The sequence below is a fragment of the Diadema antillarum genome, unplaced genomic scaffold (genome assembly GCF_040938485.1).
Source record: "Diadema antillarum isolate AM-2024a unplaced genomic scaffold, OU_Dant_1.0 seq00000376_RagTag, whole genome shotgun sequence".
Taxonomy (NCBI): Eukaryota; Metazoa; Echinodermata; class Echinoidea; order Diadematoida; family Diadematidae; genus Diadema; species Diadema antillarum.
In genome coordinates, this window is record NW_027271375.1 from 639,564 (window position 1) to 660,169 (window position 20,606).

Consider the following 20,606-nt stretch of genomic DNA (forward strand, 5'->3'; position numbering starts at 1 on the left):
CACTTACGAAGAATTTTGGCTTGTATACATGTGGTTTTACTTTTGCCTCAGAAATTTTCTGCAAGCTATCAAACGGACTTTTCTGCCAATGTTGCAATGATTGATAGGGATTTATTTTGACGCAAATTTTCAACTGTACTGAAGTGTTTGATGGCTCCTATTGCTGTCACTCTGAAAGATTTTGGTGTCTACATGTTGGACCTTTATGTGGCTAATTATGATCATCGGGGAGGGAGAATCTGAATGGATAGTATCATTTTTTGAAGTCTTTACACTGCTAGATATATGTCAAAGAGGAATGATCCTCAGGCCAGTTTGAGTCATGTAAACCCCAGAAAATCCAGTTGCTTTGCTGCTTGATAATTGAGGTCACAGAAAGTCATTGGATTTTAAAAAAAAGTAATAATACATATGAGAAAAGACACAAATACACCATATCCATTGGATGCATCCATTCCATTCTATTGAGTTTACTAAGTTCTGTGTTCATTTTTACACTAATAAGTTCTCAATGTAACAAATATGTGTTTATAAATCAGTCATGGTGCTATTAGATAGTTTGGTAAATTTAAGAGTGTAGGGCATAATCATGAGAATAACTACTTGGGCCTTCATGAAATACATTGCCACTTTTGAAGTAGAATGTTTATGCAAAACATAGATTGATTGCCGGTATTGAATGCTCGTTATTTATTATAAGGCCTCAATGACATAGATTTGTCGTAAATGTTGCGTCTGATTCCTGTGAATGGCAAGTGTCTTTTTCCTACCTCAGAAGATGTCCCACGTTACCAGACAGATATAATGCGTCGAAGGTCAGATTTTGCATTGCGTGTGTGGTCTGATGATGAAAAGAAGAGGTATATATCAGAGCCACGGGAGCGACATAGAAATTGCTCTCATGGTCTTCCATACTATTGTGTATGAGATCATCAATACATTCTGCATTAACCCATGTATTACTGCTGCTGTTAAACTGTGTGATATGTCAGTGATAGGTTAGGAATTAGCAGTCCCAGGAGGGTTAACAATGATGGTTCGGTAGGGCTCTGCATCACAAAAGCTTCCTCTCATCTTCATCTCAAAAGCTATTCACAGCAAGAACTAGTAGCCTTCCATACCCCTAAAAAAATCCAAATGAACCAATAGCAGACAATTAAGCAGTGATGGAAAATTTGCAAAAGAATGACAAGCAACACATCATGTAAGGTCAAATCATTGCTCTGTTGGTATAGACAAGATGAAGCTGAAGAACACATTGTTGATGTGCAGAGAATCAGCGCAAAACTGGTATAAAACTCATTTGAGTTAATCATTCAGAAGCCAAACCTAAAAAAAAAAACCCACACATCTTAGAATGCATAAACAGAATATGAGTGAGTATTAATGAATGAACAGTTGTACCATGTTTATTCTTTCATTGAGCCATTCTTTATCTTTCTGGAGACTTACAAATAAAAGAAAACACACATAATTTAGGACCACATGATTTGGAATGTAAGTACCAAAGCAACAATTGTGAAGTCTGTGGAAATAAGTATACATAATCATGAAACATTGTGATGTCTAAGTTTGATGACAATTTATTTCAGAGGTACAGTATGAAGATCTTTTGTCGTGGTCGGCATCACCAACAGAGAAAAAATATTCAGCCAGTCAAATATACTTTCTATGAGCATTTTCTGTTTGATGATTGAATGTGTCGTCTGTTTCCTCTTTTTCTCACCCGGAATAAGCAAAACGAAAATGTGAATTTCAATTTAAGGGAGCATTTCATCATTATCTTCCATTTCAATCAATCTTTTTCCTTTTTTTTTTCAGTTTGTGTACTTTTGCCATTGCCATTGTCATCATGTGTGAGAATTAATGTTCCATGAATGTGAGTCACTGGGGAAGAGAAAGACAGTTGGTGTACATAAGAAATTTGTGTATTCACATCAGTTATCCTTCATTGGGCAGATGATCACCTCTCTCCTCCAGAGGAGGTGGGAAAAGAAATCTCGACAAGAACAAATCCAAAAACATTGGATTTGCCATCAGTCGTTTTCTGATCTTATAGTGATTCATCTGGGCCTGAAATGAAAAAAGGGGTGTGCATGTTGTGGAGAGAGGAGGAAGAGAAAGAGTTGTTTTGGATATAGTCAGGGAATTCGAGTGAATTCAACATTTATGAAAACTTTTGAGCTTGAGCAACAAACTGTATGACCATCATAAACATCATTGATTGTTATTTGGTCATCTGGTATTGTTTTCCTTGGGAACTGTGATATACTTGTCACATGTATGTGACTTTCTGCCTGTATAGAATTCACTATTTGGTCCCATATACAAAAACACCAATACTATACCTCTTTTCTTTTTCTTTTCTTTTCTTTCTTTTTTTTTTTTGGGGGGGGGAGGGGTCTATTTGCCTGAAGGAATCAGTTCCATATAATTATGTATTTTAATGTCTTTCAAACATTTTTTGCAGAGTTATATTTTTCTTTGAGAGGGAGTTGTACCACAGATCTTGTGTCATATGGCCAAATTATGTGATCGTCAGTGTTTGTTAAATGTTACAGTATTTTCTTGCACTTATGTGGTCATGACTTATGTAATCTATGCCTAATTTTACTCAAATGTTTGTCTTACACATTCCAAAAAGTACAGGCAAATCTGCCTTACTGGCCACCTGTCTATAATGGCCACTCTTGTCAACCTCGGTTTGGTGGCCATTATAGACAGGTTTTACCATATTTCATAAAAACAGAGTTATTATCTTTCTCTCTGTCAAGTACTTGCCATGAGTTCACACATACAAACATGTAACACAAACAACTCAGTAGTGAAGGGCGTATTTTACCTGGGGACTACATTCAGGATGATTATAAAACTTTAATAAAGATAGAATCAATATCACATGCTAAGGAAAAGTGTGAAAGGCATTCAAATGTAGACCTATTTTACTTTTATGGCCGGTCGTATAGAAGTTAGGAATTCCTACACATCTATTTGCGATTTGAGGGTTAAGAAATGTTTTGACCGTTGATCGTAAGGGAAATGAAGCGGCTGTTTGTAGATGTTTACAACTCAGTGAATACACTTACGGTCTATAATCTGATGATTCAACATTCTACTTCTGCAACATCTTTATGGAGATTGATGTAGGTTTAATGAGGAGATATGCATCCAGTATTCAATGGTGTAGAAAAGATTTCACTGGCTTGGTTTCATTCGCTGGCTTGGTTTCATTCGCTGGCTTTACTGTTGACTGTGTGTAATCAACCATTCTTGCCCTCCGCCACTTAGAAGCAAAGCTCTTAAATTTGGCATTAATCTGGAATCCTCTCATCCATGTCCCCACCAATCTTTCTCGGGTCTCAAATGTTCCGTCATCGCCCTGTTCAATTGTGTGCAGCCAGTCACATTAGATTTTTCACTCTTGTTAATCCCTGTCTGCTAAACACAGATAAATAGACATTTGTCTTTTGATCACAGCAGTCTGAACACAATTGGTTGTTTGGGGGAAGGGGTTAGGTTGTTTATGGGCTGTTTGGGTTGCTATTGGGTATATATGGAGATGTAGTTTGTTTGTTTGTTTGTTTGTTTGTTTGTTTGTTTTTTTTTGTTTTTTTTGGGGGGGGGGGCGGGGTTCAGTGCCAAGAGATGATTATCAACCTTATTGATGTGAAATTATCCTGTCTTACCATTATTACCAACCAAGCGATATTGTCTCTTACGTCTCAACTGCAGCCCATTATTTTGCGAATTGCTTTCAGGTTATATGTATTTGAGGTAACTGACATCATAAAGAAATTAGACCAAATGCTTATTTCTAGGAAAAAATTAAACAACTCTTTTTTAAAGTTGCTAGACTAACCTATGCTAAGGATAAAGTGTTGAAAGATCACTCATCAGAATCTTTTAGGTATCCATATGACAAATCTAGGGACTAGATTCTTTTATTGTTTTTTATAGATTAGTCCATAAGTACATTTTTGTCACTCAAGCTTTAACCTGGCTTATAACACAAACAAAATTCTGATTTAGGGTTTTAGAAAACAGTGTTATGTCTTTTTTTTTATTAAGTTTTACTGGTTAGCCTATAGCTCTTGTGGGCTGACTGCATAGGATGTTTTAGGTTTGCTTCTGAATCTAGAGCAAGTTTCTTGAGGCACTTCACTTTGTTCCTTGCTGAAACTAATATTGATGTACACATGTGGTACTGAAAGAATAGATGGAAATCGAGTCGAAGTTCTAATGAGTAAGCTGTCGATGAGCGTTTTATTTTACCGTGGAAAATGCTGAGCTGAAAAGAAGGTGGAAAAAACTCTCAATTTCATCCCGACCTCGGCCTATTTTTCCCCCTTCTCTCAGCAGCAGAATGGGGAGGTAGACCAGAAACAAGGAATTTCTTTTTGCAGAAGGTTTGATATCAATTCTTACCCTGACTGCACCAATCTGTCACAGCATGTGAGAATTTGATCTTTGTTCCATTTCTTCCCCCTTATCGTTGGTGATGAGGGGCTTCGCTTTCCGATATCATCAACTTTTATGCTTATAAAATGCATTTTAACATCCAATTTCAACAAGCCAGCACTGCTGGATTGTTCATTTGAATGCAATTTATCTAAAAAAAATAAAGAAATAATAATGTCCTATACCACTTAGAGAATTCCTGCTTTCTGCTTTGCAGCTACCCTACATGTCACAGTATACTTGTTGGTATATTAACCTAACGTAACAAAACTCACAACTCTGTGTATTGTGCTTTGTAAAAGTATCAATCACGTTTTGAGTTTGGCACCTATACCTTTGTAAAAGATCAGAGTATAGCATGCCATTAAAAGGAAATTCCATCTTGACAGGTAGCTTTGCAATTGTATGAAAACAACAACTTCAGAGAAATTATTCATTGAAAATTTGGGCGAAAAATCAGACACATAAAAAAGTAATGAATTATAAGAGTTTAGAGAGTAAGACAAATTTGTAACTCTTTGTGATCTGGGTGTTGAGCAGCTCTTCATTTTCATTCACTAATTTTCATTTTTCTCCCGAGTAAAATCTTCTTCAGACCTGTTCTTGGCACATGAGAAGGATTTTTATACATTTTCCATGTCCTCCTCAGCAGATTTAAGTTCTGTCCGTGCCCAAATATTTGAGAGGTAAATAAAGGCGAGGATAAGAGGAGAGCTGAGATTGAGTGAGAAAGCAAATCAGAAGATACCATATTGGTGCTCTAATACTTACGGATGACTAGTGAGGGGATTATTAAGGTTTGTGCAGATGTATTAGTATGCACTTTAAGGCCAACATGATATGTTTGCCGGAATCGTGTGCCCAATGGGTCGCAGCACAATTGCAGGAGGAAGATTTCCGCGGCTTTATGCCCCCTCCTTTCCCCCCTTCTCATATCAGGATTAGCAAAACACTTGTTGATCAGATGCCAGTGCTTATTCAGGGGAGAGATTAGCCCTATCTCTGACACCTTGGATGGTGTTAGATAGGTTCCTTTTTGAGAATAAAAGGGAAGCCGACTCAGAAAAAAAAAAGAATGTTTCAAAAGTTTGGTTGTTGAGTTGATGCTCCTTTCGTCCTTCAAATTATTTACCAAAGTACTCATTGTGCATGCTAAGAGGAAAGCATTTGAAAACGAGAGATAATTCACGTCTTGTGCAATAGACTGTGATGCCAAGAAAAAATGTTGTAGTACCGACACATATTGGAGTATGTGGGACTAGCACAGGTGTGCTGACTTTGCATTCATTACAGATGTTAATCTAGAGATCAGTGTGCCAACATTTAATGCACAGTGTACAGTGAATTATTATTTGATAGACGTGCATAGTAATATAATGTGTGTACTTTTCTTCCCGTTAAACTATAAAAAAATTGGAAGATATACAGTATCTCTCTTTTTTTACCAGCAAATATCTCCAAAACAATACGCTATGGATTAAGGGATATTTCTTGGTAAGTCCTCGCTTGTCTTATCTCATGTTTGTAAGCTTTAGTTCGGGCCAAATTCTTCTGTAAGTATGCACTAGCTGACTATCTGGACAAACTTTACCCAAGGTGTTAAAGTTTGTTTATCGCAAAACAGATTATAGTCTTAGCTTTACAGACCGATCATTTAGTTCTAATGAATTCAAAAGATCAGTGACCCATTTCATTCTCTTTTTGCCTCCAAAACAGACTGCATGAGAGTCCTCAAATACAAAAAGGAGTGAAAAATGCTTAAAGCTCATAATCTAAAAGGAACTGATATTGTTACTTCTGACATAATGCCCTTTGATACCGATTTACAGTAGAAGGAGCAACAATCATAAATTTTATGGAGTTATGGCTCAAATTAAAGTGATATGTTGCTGACCTACATAATTATTTTGTGGAGTTGCTTTCTGTGTAAATTATATCCATGCCATAGGAGTTAATAACTTTTACCTGCATGGGTCATGGTTTAATCTATTGTTAATACTATTATTTAATTTGGAATGTTCAATATTGCAATGACAAAAAAAAAACCTACAAAAGCAAACAAATCTTCAGAAGATTACCAAAATGTCTTTGCTACTTCTGTTTCAGTTAGGAGTATATAGCTTGTCAGTAACTTACAAACTACTTGTCAACCTTTTCTAAATGATTGTGGCTATTACCGTCAGTTTTAGAATGTGAATGCTATGTCGGTGCACGGCTTTCATTGTTATTATTTTAACTCTATCTGGTCCCAGTTATCTCACTCCTAATTAATCCCATAACTGCACCATGCATCATTGTATGTTAGAGTCACATGCAATATACAGTGCATATGAAGGTGTGTTTCTGACTAGAGGTTTTATGTCTTTATAGGATACAGTTTGGATGGTGTTGCCATGGCTACAGTGATCATCAGCTGGCACTTGGTGATGACCAACTGCTTGGAAATATGTTAATTTTGCTTGACAAAAGAAATCTAGCCCTTTTTAGACATTCACTGGTTGAAATATCATTGTGGTAGAAAAGAAGGAAAAATTCATTTGAAGGAATATATGAGAGTATATAGGGCAGAACAACACCTATGTCTATTCCCTTCCAAGTAGAAAATGGCGGCGGCTGTTTATCTAGACTATTTTAACCTGTCCTCTTGACCAACTTTTGAACCTAGCTTATGATCTACCAAGCACAAAAAAGGATAGAGAAAATACTAACACCACTACCATCACCATCATTGACAACAACAACAACAGCGAGGGAAGTAGAGAAAACAGAGAAGAGCCACTGCCCAGAATAGAATTGTGCAGTCAAGGAGGCGGCAGCACTCTTTGATCTCGATCGCTGTCTATCGCCGCGGACGACCGACTCGTCCTTTTGTGATACCTCCCACTCCCTCCTCCCTTACCTTCATCGTCTCATCTCTGTTGCATTTTGGGATTAGCGCGAGGAACAGGGAGAAGGGGGTTAGGATTGATTTCCCGGATGCCTGGGAGTGACGGGTAGGGGAGTAGGCGTGGATAGGTTATGAAAACTAATGATAAACTTACCGGATGGTGATCTCTTGTTTTTGGTGGTGGCTAAAAGGGCCGGCAGCGCTAAGTGGTAGGTCAACTCTGGGGTGTATTAACCCTATCATTACTGCTAAAAACTGTTGTACATGCTGTGATACAATGGTTTTCTGTTGGTGGCAGTTCAGTGAGAGTTCAAATTGTGATCTGAAGGCAGTAGTAACTTTACTTTTCGAAGCAGCAAATTGTTCAAATTTCCTTACACTTTGTGATATTTATAGGCTGCTTACATGTAAACGTCATATAGTGCTACGTGTGTAGCGTCCATCTAATTCTACGGCTGTAGTAATGAGAACATTGGTATGATGTCCTGGCATTTTCCGTGATTGCATAATGACATTTCATTCACTATAAGATGTGCATCATTTCCTTCAAAACAAGCCTATAGAGCTTGAATCAGCTGAGATAATTCATTTGATTATTGGCACCGCAATCTGCGATAAAATCAGTGAGTTCCTGTATTTCGGTTCTTTGTAGCACTGGGTATTCTTTCATACTCTCATTTGTGAAGTATTATGGAGAGTGAAAGGGGTGGGAGAGATAAGAGTACCTTGGGCAGACTACTAAAGAAAGGATAAGATTTTGCATTTAGAATCATCTTCACTATCTTTCTTTGTGTGTGTGTGTGTGTGTGTGTGTGTATACCCTGTAGAGTTCTGTGCAAGAGTTCCATTCATTGTTTGTGCAACCAGGGCATGTAATTTAGCATGCCAAAAATACAAAATGCTCAATGCTCTACAAACATCCAAACCTTCAATAACTCTTCTTTAATTGTCCAATTTGCTCAATTTTTCACCCCCTTTATTGCCCGAGTGACACTGGCTTAATTCAAAACAAGTTTATCTTCGGGGGTGAATCCACCTTGAAGTGATGGAGCCTCTCTTGTTATGTTCATCAAAACATTTTCTTAAAAGAAACAAACACACTAGCGGTTGATGATCTAAAAATTGTGGCGTGCATCACTGCACAACATGTGCATTCAACATCAGGAGGGAATCTGTTCCTCTGTCAGGAGGGGATGGGACAAAAAAGATTCCTGGTTTCCACACCCTTACAGAAAGCGCAGAGCTATGCAATCAATCAGTCTCTCTACACCATCCCCCTTTTTAAAGGGATCGTATAGTTTTGGTTGAGACCTAATTTCAGGTTTCTATCATTTTTTTTTTTTTGGTGAGATAATTAGAAACCTCTTGTGAAATATGAAAGAGCATGTAATTCTATGAGGAATTCAATGTTTTTTGATGAAAATTGGTTTTGAAATGGCTGAGATATCCAAAAAGAGCGATTTTGATAAAGTGTGGGACCCACACTTTCTTACGATCGCTTTGTTTTACTTTGTTTTTGGATGTTTCAGTCATTCCAAATCCGATTTTCATCAAATAAACTTTGAATTTCTCTCAAAATGGTATGCTTTGTACTATATCATAAGTGTTTTCTTGGTACATTGTATCTTGCAAAAAGTTAAAAGCCCAATTCTCATCTCCACCAATACTGTACCATCCCTTTAAACTGATGACTGTGATGGGAAAGGCACATAAGGAGAACAAACAGGCAGCTGTAAAATGACGGGGGTGTGTTCCAAAGTTGATTAATTTGTGCGGACTGCGGAGCCATTATGCAATGATGTATCAGTTTCGGCAAGTGACAATGTGCCAAAAGTCACATTGAAAGTAGTGAAAGCCAGCGATAGGACTCTCAGAATTTGGGGATAAAAGAAAAACTGGAAAAAAACCCCCAGAAGAATGAGAGATGATGATACACCATTCATCTATTCTTTCAAATTGTGACAAAATTCCAAGCAGACAAAAACGTCCTGTGGCTGTGTAAATCGTCCAGATAGCTGGAATATAAATTAGGTGCATTGTGTACCATGTTACCAAAAAGACCTTTGTGGTGCCGAATTGATAAGAGTTGTGCTTTGGACATATCAGTGGGGATTACCGCTACATTTGCAAAGAGAAACAGAAAAACTGGTCTGTACAATGACTGTTGTTGATAGCGACCCTGTGCTTTCTTTCTCTTTCTTTCCTTTTTACTTTGTTGGCTTTTCGACAGAACTGAATGCTGATTAGGATTTGGGTTAGGGCTCTACACAAATCTTAATCAGCTTTGTGATACCACATGAAACTTCAGATGTTAATAAAACACCTTTAGGGGGTGGAGTGGAAAATAAGTACCTGCAGGACAGAGTGTTAGAGGCTGACAAGTTATTTCTGGACTAAAAAACCGAGTAAAGTGGGCTAGAAAGTTTTGTTTTTCATTTTTTTATTAGGAATTTGAACTGCTGCAGCACACTTCTGTTGCAGTCACAGAATCAGAAAACTCGTCAAAGAGCATAGAAAAGAGTAAATAAAAAAGTAATAAAGTAGGAAAATGGAAACACTGTAAATATATGGCATAAAGGGTGGGGAAAGGGATGAAAATATTAAAAATGAGCTAAAGCAACAATTAGGGTGAAATGCATTATGGTGCAATAACTCAGTTGTCTACTTTGCTTGTCTGTTTGAGTAATAATCCTTTCATGAAAATAATATTTTGAAATCTGTGCCAAAGCTCTGGCAGTGACATTATGTGAATGACATGAAAAAACAGGATGTTCTGAAATGAGGAAATAACAAAATGCAGGACATTTTCAGCGAAAGCAGTGCACAAGGTTCTCTGAATGTTCTGTTTTATGTATGCTTCAATTTCTGTCATCCGTGTTATTCGCTTCAGTGTCAAGCTTCATGGTTTACACTAGCTGTAGGCCTACAGGATGGATGGACTACTGCTGAAGATGTGTACTCCCACTCAGATTTGAGTATTGAACATTTGGCTTGATGCTTTGATGAACGAGATATTTTCATCCCTGCATGCATGTGGACAGGATGTTGTGTCTTCCTTTGTGGTCATGTGACCAAGAAGCAGGCAGTTTGACTCATAATGTGTAGTGTCATCAAAAGCATGGAGAATGCTTCTGTTTTAACTCAACAGAAGGTTGTTTTTTTTAGTAGACATTTTTGCAAAAATTTGGATGAAATTGCTGGAAATGAGCAGCAATTCTTCCAAGGTGCATTTCATAGTAAAATGCTCCAATCAACAGTATCATAATAATACACTGCCAAACAAAAAATAATGAAAGCACTGGGATTTGAAGTCAATCTTTTTCCTCTATGGAAACATCTCAAGGACATGTAGGTTTTTGAGAGTTTGTTGGGTGTGCATGCTTTATCTCTTTGCAATACCGAGATCATTGGTTCCCATGACACACCTCATAACGTGATTGATTGGTCTCCATCGTGATTTACAGGCTGATATCGCCAGACTGGGTGATTAATGTCAAAATATTCATTATCGTGGAATACCCAACCAAGTGGGGTGAGGCCATGTTCACACTCTGTTTGCGGTCATTAGTGCACATTCTATTTTACTGGGCACAGAATGGCTCCATTCACACGCAGTGTACCCTCGACTTCGCATCATGGGAGTTGTGGAGAACTGCCCAACTGACGTGAATGCAGTTCGAGTGTGAACCCACCCCCCAGTGAGGGGAATGGGAATGGAAACTGGGGTAGATTCCAAAGCAATCTGTGGATGCTATTGAAGAGCATTGGGTGGCCCCCGCCGCCCCATTCCGCAAGTAACAACAAAGGTGACAGATATTGACCAATAAAAACGCAGACGAGTGCCTCTTGGAAGAAAAAAAAAAACTGAGAGGAGTATGGGTCGTTCCAAATTGGATTCCTGTCAGTCAAAGCTATGCCATTTGGTCGTGTGGGTATCATTTCCACGAGTCTGGCCTGAGAGATCACACCTGTGAGATTTGAGGCGTACTGGTACGCTCACGTGTTGAAAGTGAGAAATTACTTCTCATCAAAAGCCGGTCACACTTGATTGTGATGATGGCAAATTCATGTGGTCTTGCCATGGAAAAGATCTATTCATGCGATTTCCATCTCATCCACAATTATTTCCAAAACTCCAGTGAAATGCTCTAGAGATGTTACTACTTTCTGCATAGTAGGCCTACACCTGAAGAATTTGAAGAGTAGCTTCGCAGATTCAGAGCTTGAGTTGGTAATTCAGTCTTGTCTGTGGATGCTGCTACTTGGCCATGTTTCTTTTCAAACCGTCATTGCACAATGAGTTTTCTTCTAAATTGGACCACCCATTGAAGGAACAGCAAGCACATTTTGAGAGTAATTTGATTTCCATCCATCCTTGGAGGAAAAAAAAAGAACTGTTTTCAAAAAGAAAGTTAGATTCTTCACCTCATCTCTGGCCCGCTCTTCTTTCTGCAAACCACAATAATGATTGTGGGTGGTTTTAGACTTACCACAAAAAAAAAAGAAGAATTGTTGTAAACATGTAGAAAAGCTTGTTTCATGCTAATCAGGTTTTTTTTTTTCTATGTAAGTTTTTAGACATGCCAAACCTTATAATCTTTTCTCAGATCATGCATGCATTAGTATGATGTAATCTTGCAGGATTAACATTGTGTCTGTACAGCTGCAAAATTTTAATCATAAAGTTGTATTGAGAGTTGCTGATTGGATCAGGGGGGTGAGATTTCCTCTCACCTCCCTGATTGGTTTGTTGCTCCATGTAGTTTTTGACACATATAGGGTCATTGAAGGAATCACTCACAGATAGGAGTAGGCAAGGACGCTAATTTCTGTATCTGAACAGTCCTCGAATCAGTCATGCTGTTATCATGTCTCAGAAAACGGAATTGCAAAACAAATTCAGTTTACCGGTATTAAAGTCTGAAACCTCCCCTCCATCCAATCACATTCACATCAAGCACCCTGCCAGATATCGTTTAACCCCCCTGCTGCCTCCACCCCTTCCCCGATTAAAAGAAGGAAAAGAAAAAAAAAGTATGATTTTTGTGATCCCGCTGATTTTGCAATTCTTCCAGGTGCAACATTTTAGTCAATATGGAGTCATGCCATCAGCATGCAGAGATGTTTCAGACATATTTTTCCTTCTTTTTTTTTCCATTCATATCTTGGTTGAGGTGACTCTCACTGCGTCAGTGGGAATATTCAGCCTTGTCACTAGTATTTGTGTTCAATGCCGAGTGCAGTTTCTAACTTAAAAGGCACTCTTGACATGCATACAAAATATTGCCTGAGCTTGGAGTGAAATGTACCAGTATTTGAAATTGGAATTCATGTCTATTTTGGCAAGATATACTTGGAATTGGGAGCTCTATGCAGATACAAGAATCCGATCAATATTCAACAGGTTCTTGAATTTACATTAGGCTGTTGCAAGTATAAAGTCCAGAGATGTGGGTAATCAATCATTAAAAATTTGTAATCATTAATCAGAAAAAAAGTCTGTGCATCAGTTTCTCAAACCTCTTAAAACACTATGAAATAATTAACAAAATTAACAGATAAATGTTCACAATGACATTGACATAATCACTGAGCCTTTAGGAATTGACCTGAAAATTCCAGCCTTTCACGTACGATCCCATACGACTTTAGAAATTATCAATTTGGACCTCCAGCGCAGAGCCTAGTGCGTGAGGGACCCCACCCTTGTCACCATCACAAGGAGGATGATAGTGATGTTGTTGGTTTTGTGTTATGTTGTTAGTGTAGAGCATGATTTTCGTAATATAGATCCTGATTTACTGCACCTGTGGTTCGTTGCATCTGTTTTCGATCGTTTGCCACATGGAGCTATTTGCTACAGTCTCCGATCGCCCGTCATTGCGGGGTGTCATTTCTTGGGCGGATGTTGTCACTCCTTCTTGTTAAGAATCCCCCTCCATGATCATGCTGTTGAGTTGTTACCCGATATCCCCTATCTGTCAGAGTGCTTGTTTGTTCGATGTTTTGTGTGATGTTGCGATGTGATTTTGAATATATGTGCTGTTTGTGCTATACATAGTGGTGATCTTGTTGATGGAATTCACTAGCCATAAGTGTCAGTGCCCAAATTTCTTTGAAACATGGTGTTAAAATCAGCCATAAAATAGGATTCGTTTTCTACGATGCATGCCATATCTCATATTGCATAAACGAAGAAGCAACCTTCCCCCCCCCCCAAAAAAAAAAAAAGTTTGCAAGGTGAAATTTGATTTTTGTTTTTGCAGTGGGATGTGGTGGCTTATTTTACTGGGTTGGGAGGCAAGGAGACAAATACTCACTATCAGGTGGTCTAAATGAAACTCTTCTATCACAACTTTATCAGACCTGAAATTTATTTCCATTTCAAATTCTCTTCCCCCCCATTCCAAACTTTAACTTTACAATCTCTAACATGCCAATGAGATTGCTACTCATATACAAGGAGCAGCTGACTAATGCGGAAGTTACTGTTTCTTCTTCAACATTTGACATTTCAATGTGACTTTACTCTGTCAGTTGAGAGGACAGAGATTGAAGTTTGTGTTGTGTAATATGAAATCAAGATAAAAGCCTCATGCTATATACCATGGTAGTATCACAGAGTTTTGCCATTTGGAAATTCTCCTCCGTTTACTCTAAAACATGCATAAAAAGTGACAATGCAGAAATTCTTGCCTGATGTGGATGATGTGTGGTGGTGCTCTGTGTGATGCAGTTTTGTTCCGCATAGACCTTCTCTATTTTGCAGGGCAAAGTGAAACCGTTGTCTTGAATGGAAAGAGAAAAGATGCTGAGTCAACTGAGAATTTAGATCTGAGAGGAGATCCCCCTTTTTTTTTCCAGTATAAAGTATACACCAATCGGACAGGAATTCAGACAGTTTGAAATGGCATGAAAGAAAGATAAACACTTAAACCGTTGATGACGAGTCCCGAGGATACTCGGGCAAGGGTCTATGGGAAATGCGTGTTGTAGCGAAATTAGCCCGTCCTCAACGGGTTAAAAGAAATTTTGGAAAAGATGAGATTCAGTGCTCTTGTATGTCTCTAAATAAGTTTGTTATTTGCTCCTGAAATACATCGAGTAAACTCTATAATTATTCAGTGTAACACAATGTGTTATGATTATTTTGTGTGTGTATGTGTGTGTGTGGGGGGGGGGGGGAGGAGATTTCTCCTTTGAGTTTTGCATACAAATGATTTTAATTGTCAAATCTTCATTTTAAGAATTTCTGGACCAATGATTCCATTCAGAGGAAAATGCAACAGAGCCCTCTACTTTTTTTCGTAAAAAAACTAGAACAAGGGGCAATTATTTCAAAAATGTGAGTGATCATAATTATGTACCCAATTCCATATATTTAGTCCATCATGTTCATGTGTAGATTTGTCCAGAATACCAATACTTAAGGTGGACGAATGTCAATTATCATCCATATATTTCTCCATTCTTTTATCTCCTCTTTTTCCCGCTTTGCATCGCACAGGTCATTTTCTCGGTAACAACACGGTAATAGACGTCCTGAGAAAACTTGGGATGGAGATTGAAAGCATACCGGCAGAAGTGCAACTTTCAAGGTACGTCTACTGGGTCATATTACTGTAAAAGTGGAAATCTTCGCGGCGTGGAATTTTTTGCCCGTTTTGTGCAACATGAAAATAGTGCGAAAAATAATGCATGCAAAGTTTTTTACTTGTTGTACGTAATACTATACCATATTTTGATTCTGCAGAGTAAAGAATAAGTGAAATTCATATTTGCTGACTGAGCGCAAAAAATTACTCACCAAAAATTTCCACTGTTACAGTAGTATTCATTATCATTGTCATAGTATAATGGTATATAATAAATAAAAGGTGGGACCCACCTTTTATTAGGATTTCTTTGTTTTACTTTGTTTTTGGATATCTCAGTCATTTCAAAACCAATTTACGTCAAATAAACTCTGAATTTCATAAAGTGGTTTCTAAATATCGTGCAAAAAGTTCAAAGCTGAATCCTCACCTCAACCAAGACTATACCATCCCTTTAAGAAATGATGACTGAGTTGAGGGATGATGGGAGAAGAAGGAAATTGTATGAAGCTGAGTATTACCGATAAAAAGGAGAATTAAACATGAAATGATGAGGTAAATAGATAGATTGATTTGATTGGTAGACGAATGAAGGAGATGAAGACTGCATTGAGAAAATGTTGTATGGGCAAATGCGGACAAATACCGGCACGAGAGGATGATCCTGAACTCCAACTCAGCATTTCGGGATTGCTCTGAGCTTGACCCTTTCTGCCTTATGTGCGCCACCTCAACTCCCAAGTGCCCCACCAACTTCCCGCCAGGAGCGAGCTCTGAGCACAAGCGCACGCACAGAGGTCAAAGGTTAAGGGAAGTCACATCTCAGAATTCCAACAGCTGTTCTAGGGGAAAGAAAAAAAAATTAGGCATGCTTTAAAATGCATTGAACTCGCGTGGCCTGCCATACACCAGTGCTGCTTCTTGGTTGCTTGAGTCTGTTGCTTCGGCTCATGCTGAAGGCTTGTGTGAACAAACTTTTATCAAACATGGCAGTGATTTGCAGCTTCATGCAATTTTGATATATAATATGAAGTGATAATGTGACATATTGTGTAATTGAGCAAGATGTGTTGAACGAAATAAAGAAAGACACGAGGGTGATGGGACATGTGGTGTTGGCTTCAAAGTCTTTCAATTTGTGCCAAGAACACAGAGTTATATGGAATGCACCCATGCACCTGAGTAAAACAAACCAAAAAAATAAAAAGATAAAAATGGTGCATTGTTCAAACAAATCTGACAAGATAATGATAAATTGTGATTCACTGGAAATTTATAGCAAATCAACAAATTTGAGATTTTACTAGTGCTCTGCACAACAGACTTTTGCCTAGGATTTCTTGTAAGTACATGATGTATCATCCAATCTGTCCTCAAGGTATGGTGCTCTTCAAAGCTGCATTGGACATAATTGTCATTATGACAAGAACTATACTCAAGAACTATTGAAGATGTAAATATTTAGTTTTATTTTATCTAAATTATACCCTGTGTTTCCAGATACATCTAGTGAGGTAATTCCTCCCTGATGACAAGGGGAAATGTACTTGTATTCTTTCCTTCTTGTGACAGATATATGTGAATTGTTAAAAGCCCATGGATGTCCCACTGCTCACAGCAGGCTTACAATGTTTTAGTTTTGTACCGGTAGTTCATTTTCGTGTTTTAAGATAGTTGAAAGTGTTGTTTTGAATATATATTTCCTCGAATTATTTGAAGAATTATTGTGTTCCTTACACTGACTTTGTGTAAAAATGTGTGTTCTCATGGGTAAACTCCCATTTTCACAATTCTTTCCTCGGTTCCTACAAAGATATCAGATATTGGTAGTTCACTCCTAGCTTGGGCAGGCTGCTTCTGCTAGCAGAGTGCATTGCATGGAGGAGAAAGCTATAGCAGCACAAAAAGCTTGCATTTTTTTTAAGCTCCTCTAAATGTGTGAAAGCATTAGCCAGTATTAGCTAAGCTTTCTTACTCCTTTTAGAGGAGTTGTGAACACATTCTTCCCCAGCAGCGCAGCTCTTCAGACGGAGTCTTAATGGTTACAGACAGTTGTTTTGGTTGGTCTTTCTTTGAAGTGGAGTCCCTATAATTTTCTTTAGTACAGACTATCAGTCTCACATTCTTAAGAGTCTTTCAACAGTCTAGTAATGGATATATTGTCTCTAATCTTTATTCTCTCTTTTTACTTCTTTCCACATATTTTTCTATGACTGCAGTGATTTTTTTTTTTCTTCTTCTGATAGTGTTAGGATGGGGGTAGTTTCGTCTTTAACAGCACTTATTGTGTCATCGTTTAGTTACGCCTGACCAAATGTATTCACTGGTGCTATCCGGTCCACACACTCTGCTGAATTTGACAATTGTCGGCCATAGTTGAGTGAGGTGTAGCGGGTAGGGACCCACGTCCTTTGAGGGGCGGGGCGTCTTAGGGGGGTTTCACTCATTGCCTGCTTACAAGCACCAGCGCTGAAGTAGCAAATAGCTGCAGTGAGTCGGAAAATTCATTTCGGAAGTCAAGAGACCGCAATTTATGGGGGAGGCAGATCAGAAATAAATGAAAGGAAAAACAGTGCAAGAAAACAACATTCTCTCTTTCACCCTCCCCCAGCTCAACCGTTGAGAGAAAGAAACGAACATTCATAAAAACCAACTCTCTAAAGAATCATTGTGTGTGTGTCTGTAGAAAATGTACATTCTCCCCTTCTTTTGTTAATGGGGGTAGACTTGTGTTAAATTTGATGGAAGAAAAGTTTTTGTGTTTTTCAGAAGCTGCTTCCAAGAAGTGCATTTTTGTGATATGTGTAGACAAAGGACTTGGGATTGTAAGTGATTACACTAAAAGCATTCCACGTCTTAAGAACCGGTGGTATTTGGTAAAGTGGTATGAATATACCCTGTAGTAATCTCCACCAATACCTCTAACTTATCTTTTTTCGGCTTCACAAACAGGTCTTGTAGAGTTTACTTGTGTGTGTGTGTATTCTATCATTGTAGTAGTTTTCATACAGTCACGCAGCCATGATTGTGTGAAAATAATCTGATATCAACAAATTTCATATGTTCATGATACATAGATGTAGAAATTGGTAATTATTTATTTGTTTGTTTGTTTGTTTGTTTGTGGCATGTTAGGCTTTTGGAAGCTGCAGTCAAGATTGTGACCACACCTACACATGTCTCCAATTGATCTATATAATCATTTCATTTTATGTCATCTATGTTGAACCTGTCATTGTATCAATAGTAAATCATAATTTCTGTCAAGCTATGAGCCTGCAATGTTATGCAAATCACAGGGATTTTAATTTTTCCAGTCTCTGCTCTGTCACTTTCTATCTCTGCAGTAAAACGTCGGAGAGCTCGGCGGAGGAAGAGGAGGAGGACCAAGAGGAGACGAGTGAGGCGCGAGGGCGCAAGAACCGGAAGCGGGACCGGCGGAAGAAGAAGAAGAAACAGCAGCAGCACCACCATCAGCAGCACCAGCAACAGCAGCCGAGGTTGGATGTACCGGACATGGGTCACGTCATCTCGGTGCCTCTGCCGGTGCCAGTACCGGTGCGCAACGAGAACCACCGCCAATTCAACGAGCTCTGGATACCGTTGGAGAGAATAAGGTACTTTGAGATGCAGGTGCTGTAGGGCCCTTCTACTGCAGAGTTTGATCATCTTAATGCTGACGGTTGTTTTTTAACCATTATCTCATCTCAGTATGAGAAGAGAATATCTGCAAATCATTAGGATTTTTATTCAGTCACATTTGTTATGATTGGTAAGAAGATAGTAATGCTTTTTTTTCCCAGGAAATATATATGTTCCGTATTAAAGGGTGTGTACAGTTCTGGATGAGGTGATGATTTAGCTTTTAACGTTTTGCGAGATATTCAGAAACCACTCGATGTGAGTTCAAAGAGCGTGCAATTCAAAGGGATATCAAAAAGTTTATTTGATGAAAATCGATTTTGAAATGGCTGAGATATCCAAACAAGGTGAAACAAAGAGATCCTAATAAAAGGCGTGACTTGTCGCCTTTTATTATTATCACTTTTTGGGATATCTCAGCCATTCGAAAACCAATTTTCATCAAATAGACGTTGAATCCTTCTTAGAATTACTTGTTCTTTCATATTTCATAAGAGGTTTCTCATTATCTCACTTAGGAATGTTATAAACCTGAATCCCCACCTAAACCAGTACTGTACAGTCCCTTTAAGGTCAAACTGCTCAGAAAATCAGGCTCTTTGAAATGACAAAATGAACAATCTGTTACAGATTTGCTCCATCATTGCAAATTTTACTTATACACATGCATGATGCATTTGTAGTGATTTATTATGTTCAATTGAAAGTTAGCTGCATGCTTACAGTTGAAGATGCATTCAAACACATATACTTGTATAGCTATTCCTGTACCAGGCATGTGCAGTGCGCCTCTTTATCAGAGTATCAATCTGTTTGTCTCCCTATTGCAGTGAAAACCCGCCGAGCGAGAGCTCCCACGTGGAGGAGAGCATCGTCACGACGATATCAACGCAAGTCTACGCTGCCCACAACCTGCCGAACGTCTTCGTCGGCAACAAGGCCTGCGCGCAATACGCCAGCCACCACCCTCTCTACCTCTTTGTTGCACTACACATAGCCTTGTATATCATTTATAAGATTGCCAGGTAATGAGGGCGCCATTCGCGCGCACATGTCTTTTGGAATAGATGGACGACGGGAGATACACATGAGTGCCCTAGATGTTTGCAATGTGCTCAGATCATCCTAGGAAGCATTATATTTTGATAGTGACATCAAGTATTTATTGGTATGCCCAGAGGCATCGAAGATGACGAGAAAGTTGGAAGCCCCGTTTTTCTGGACTCTGGTTTATTTAAGCTTTATGGTACAGAAGAGGACTTTCACCTGCCGTGCTGATTGGAGAAGAGGGCAGATATTTTTTGGGGGTTTTTTGTCGTTGGTTACATTTCAGTCCTATCAACGATATCCTTCATTGTCTTGTTGCCACTGTATGATTAGCAACTCTAAATCAAATTTGGCACGCATGTTTTTGCTCAAGTGGAGGCATGTTTAGGTAGGCAGGTTTAAAAAGTTATTGAAGTACGGCGTTTTAGGGATGGCCCGTGTGTGCTATGGTGGCAATAGGGTAGGTTTCTTCTGGCATACATCATGATCCTCTCTCTGTTTGTATCTGCTCTTATAGTTTGCTATGGGTGGGACTACAGAGATTGTCGTGTTTGCAATTACTATCGATGCCTTTGTGGCATCGGTCTTTGGTATGGTATCGTCTTGATTGGCTGCCTTGTTGAACTAGCCTGTCAAAATTGTTCTCGTCTGTGATGGCACAATGTAGCACTAAATTCTTTTCTTTCTTTTTTCAAGGGGAATGTTGACATTCTATGCTGTGTTTGGTTTAGGGAGGGGGAGACGATTCTTTCAAATATAATTTGACACCCTGTGCTTAGACCTGTCCTCTTGCTCTTGATTGTTTCCATGAAAAGAGACAACAGGAGTTTAAAGAATTTCATGAATGTTCTTGCCTGTCCCTTTATGAAGCACTTTTGGTATTGAGCTCACTGACAGAAATGTCTGCTTATCTATCGCAAAAGGAAAGAAAAAGGTGTCATTGGAAAGAATCTTTAGCTATCATTATTATGCAGAGA

At 38.6% G+C, this 20,606-nt stretch overlaps 1 protein-coding gene across 1 annotated transcript in view; it reads left to right on the forward strand.

Moving 5' to 3' along the window:
* Positions 1–19,611, forward strand: part of LOC139731511 (metalloprotease TIKI1-like) — a 66,237-nt gene extending 46,626 nt beyond the window's left edge. Inside the window, 3 exon segments of the mRNA XM_071642395.1 lie at positions 14,853–14,943; positions 18,288–18,557; positions 19,413–19,611. Coding sequence (XP_071498496.1) covers positions 14,853–14,943; positions 18,288–18,557; positions 19,413–19,611 — 560 coding nt within the window.
* The last annotated feature ends 995 nt before the right edge of the window (positions 19,612–20,606 follow it).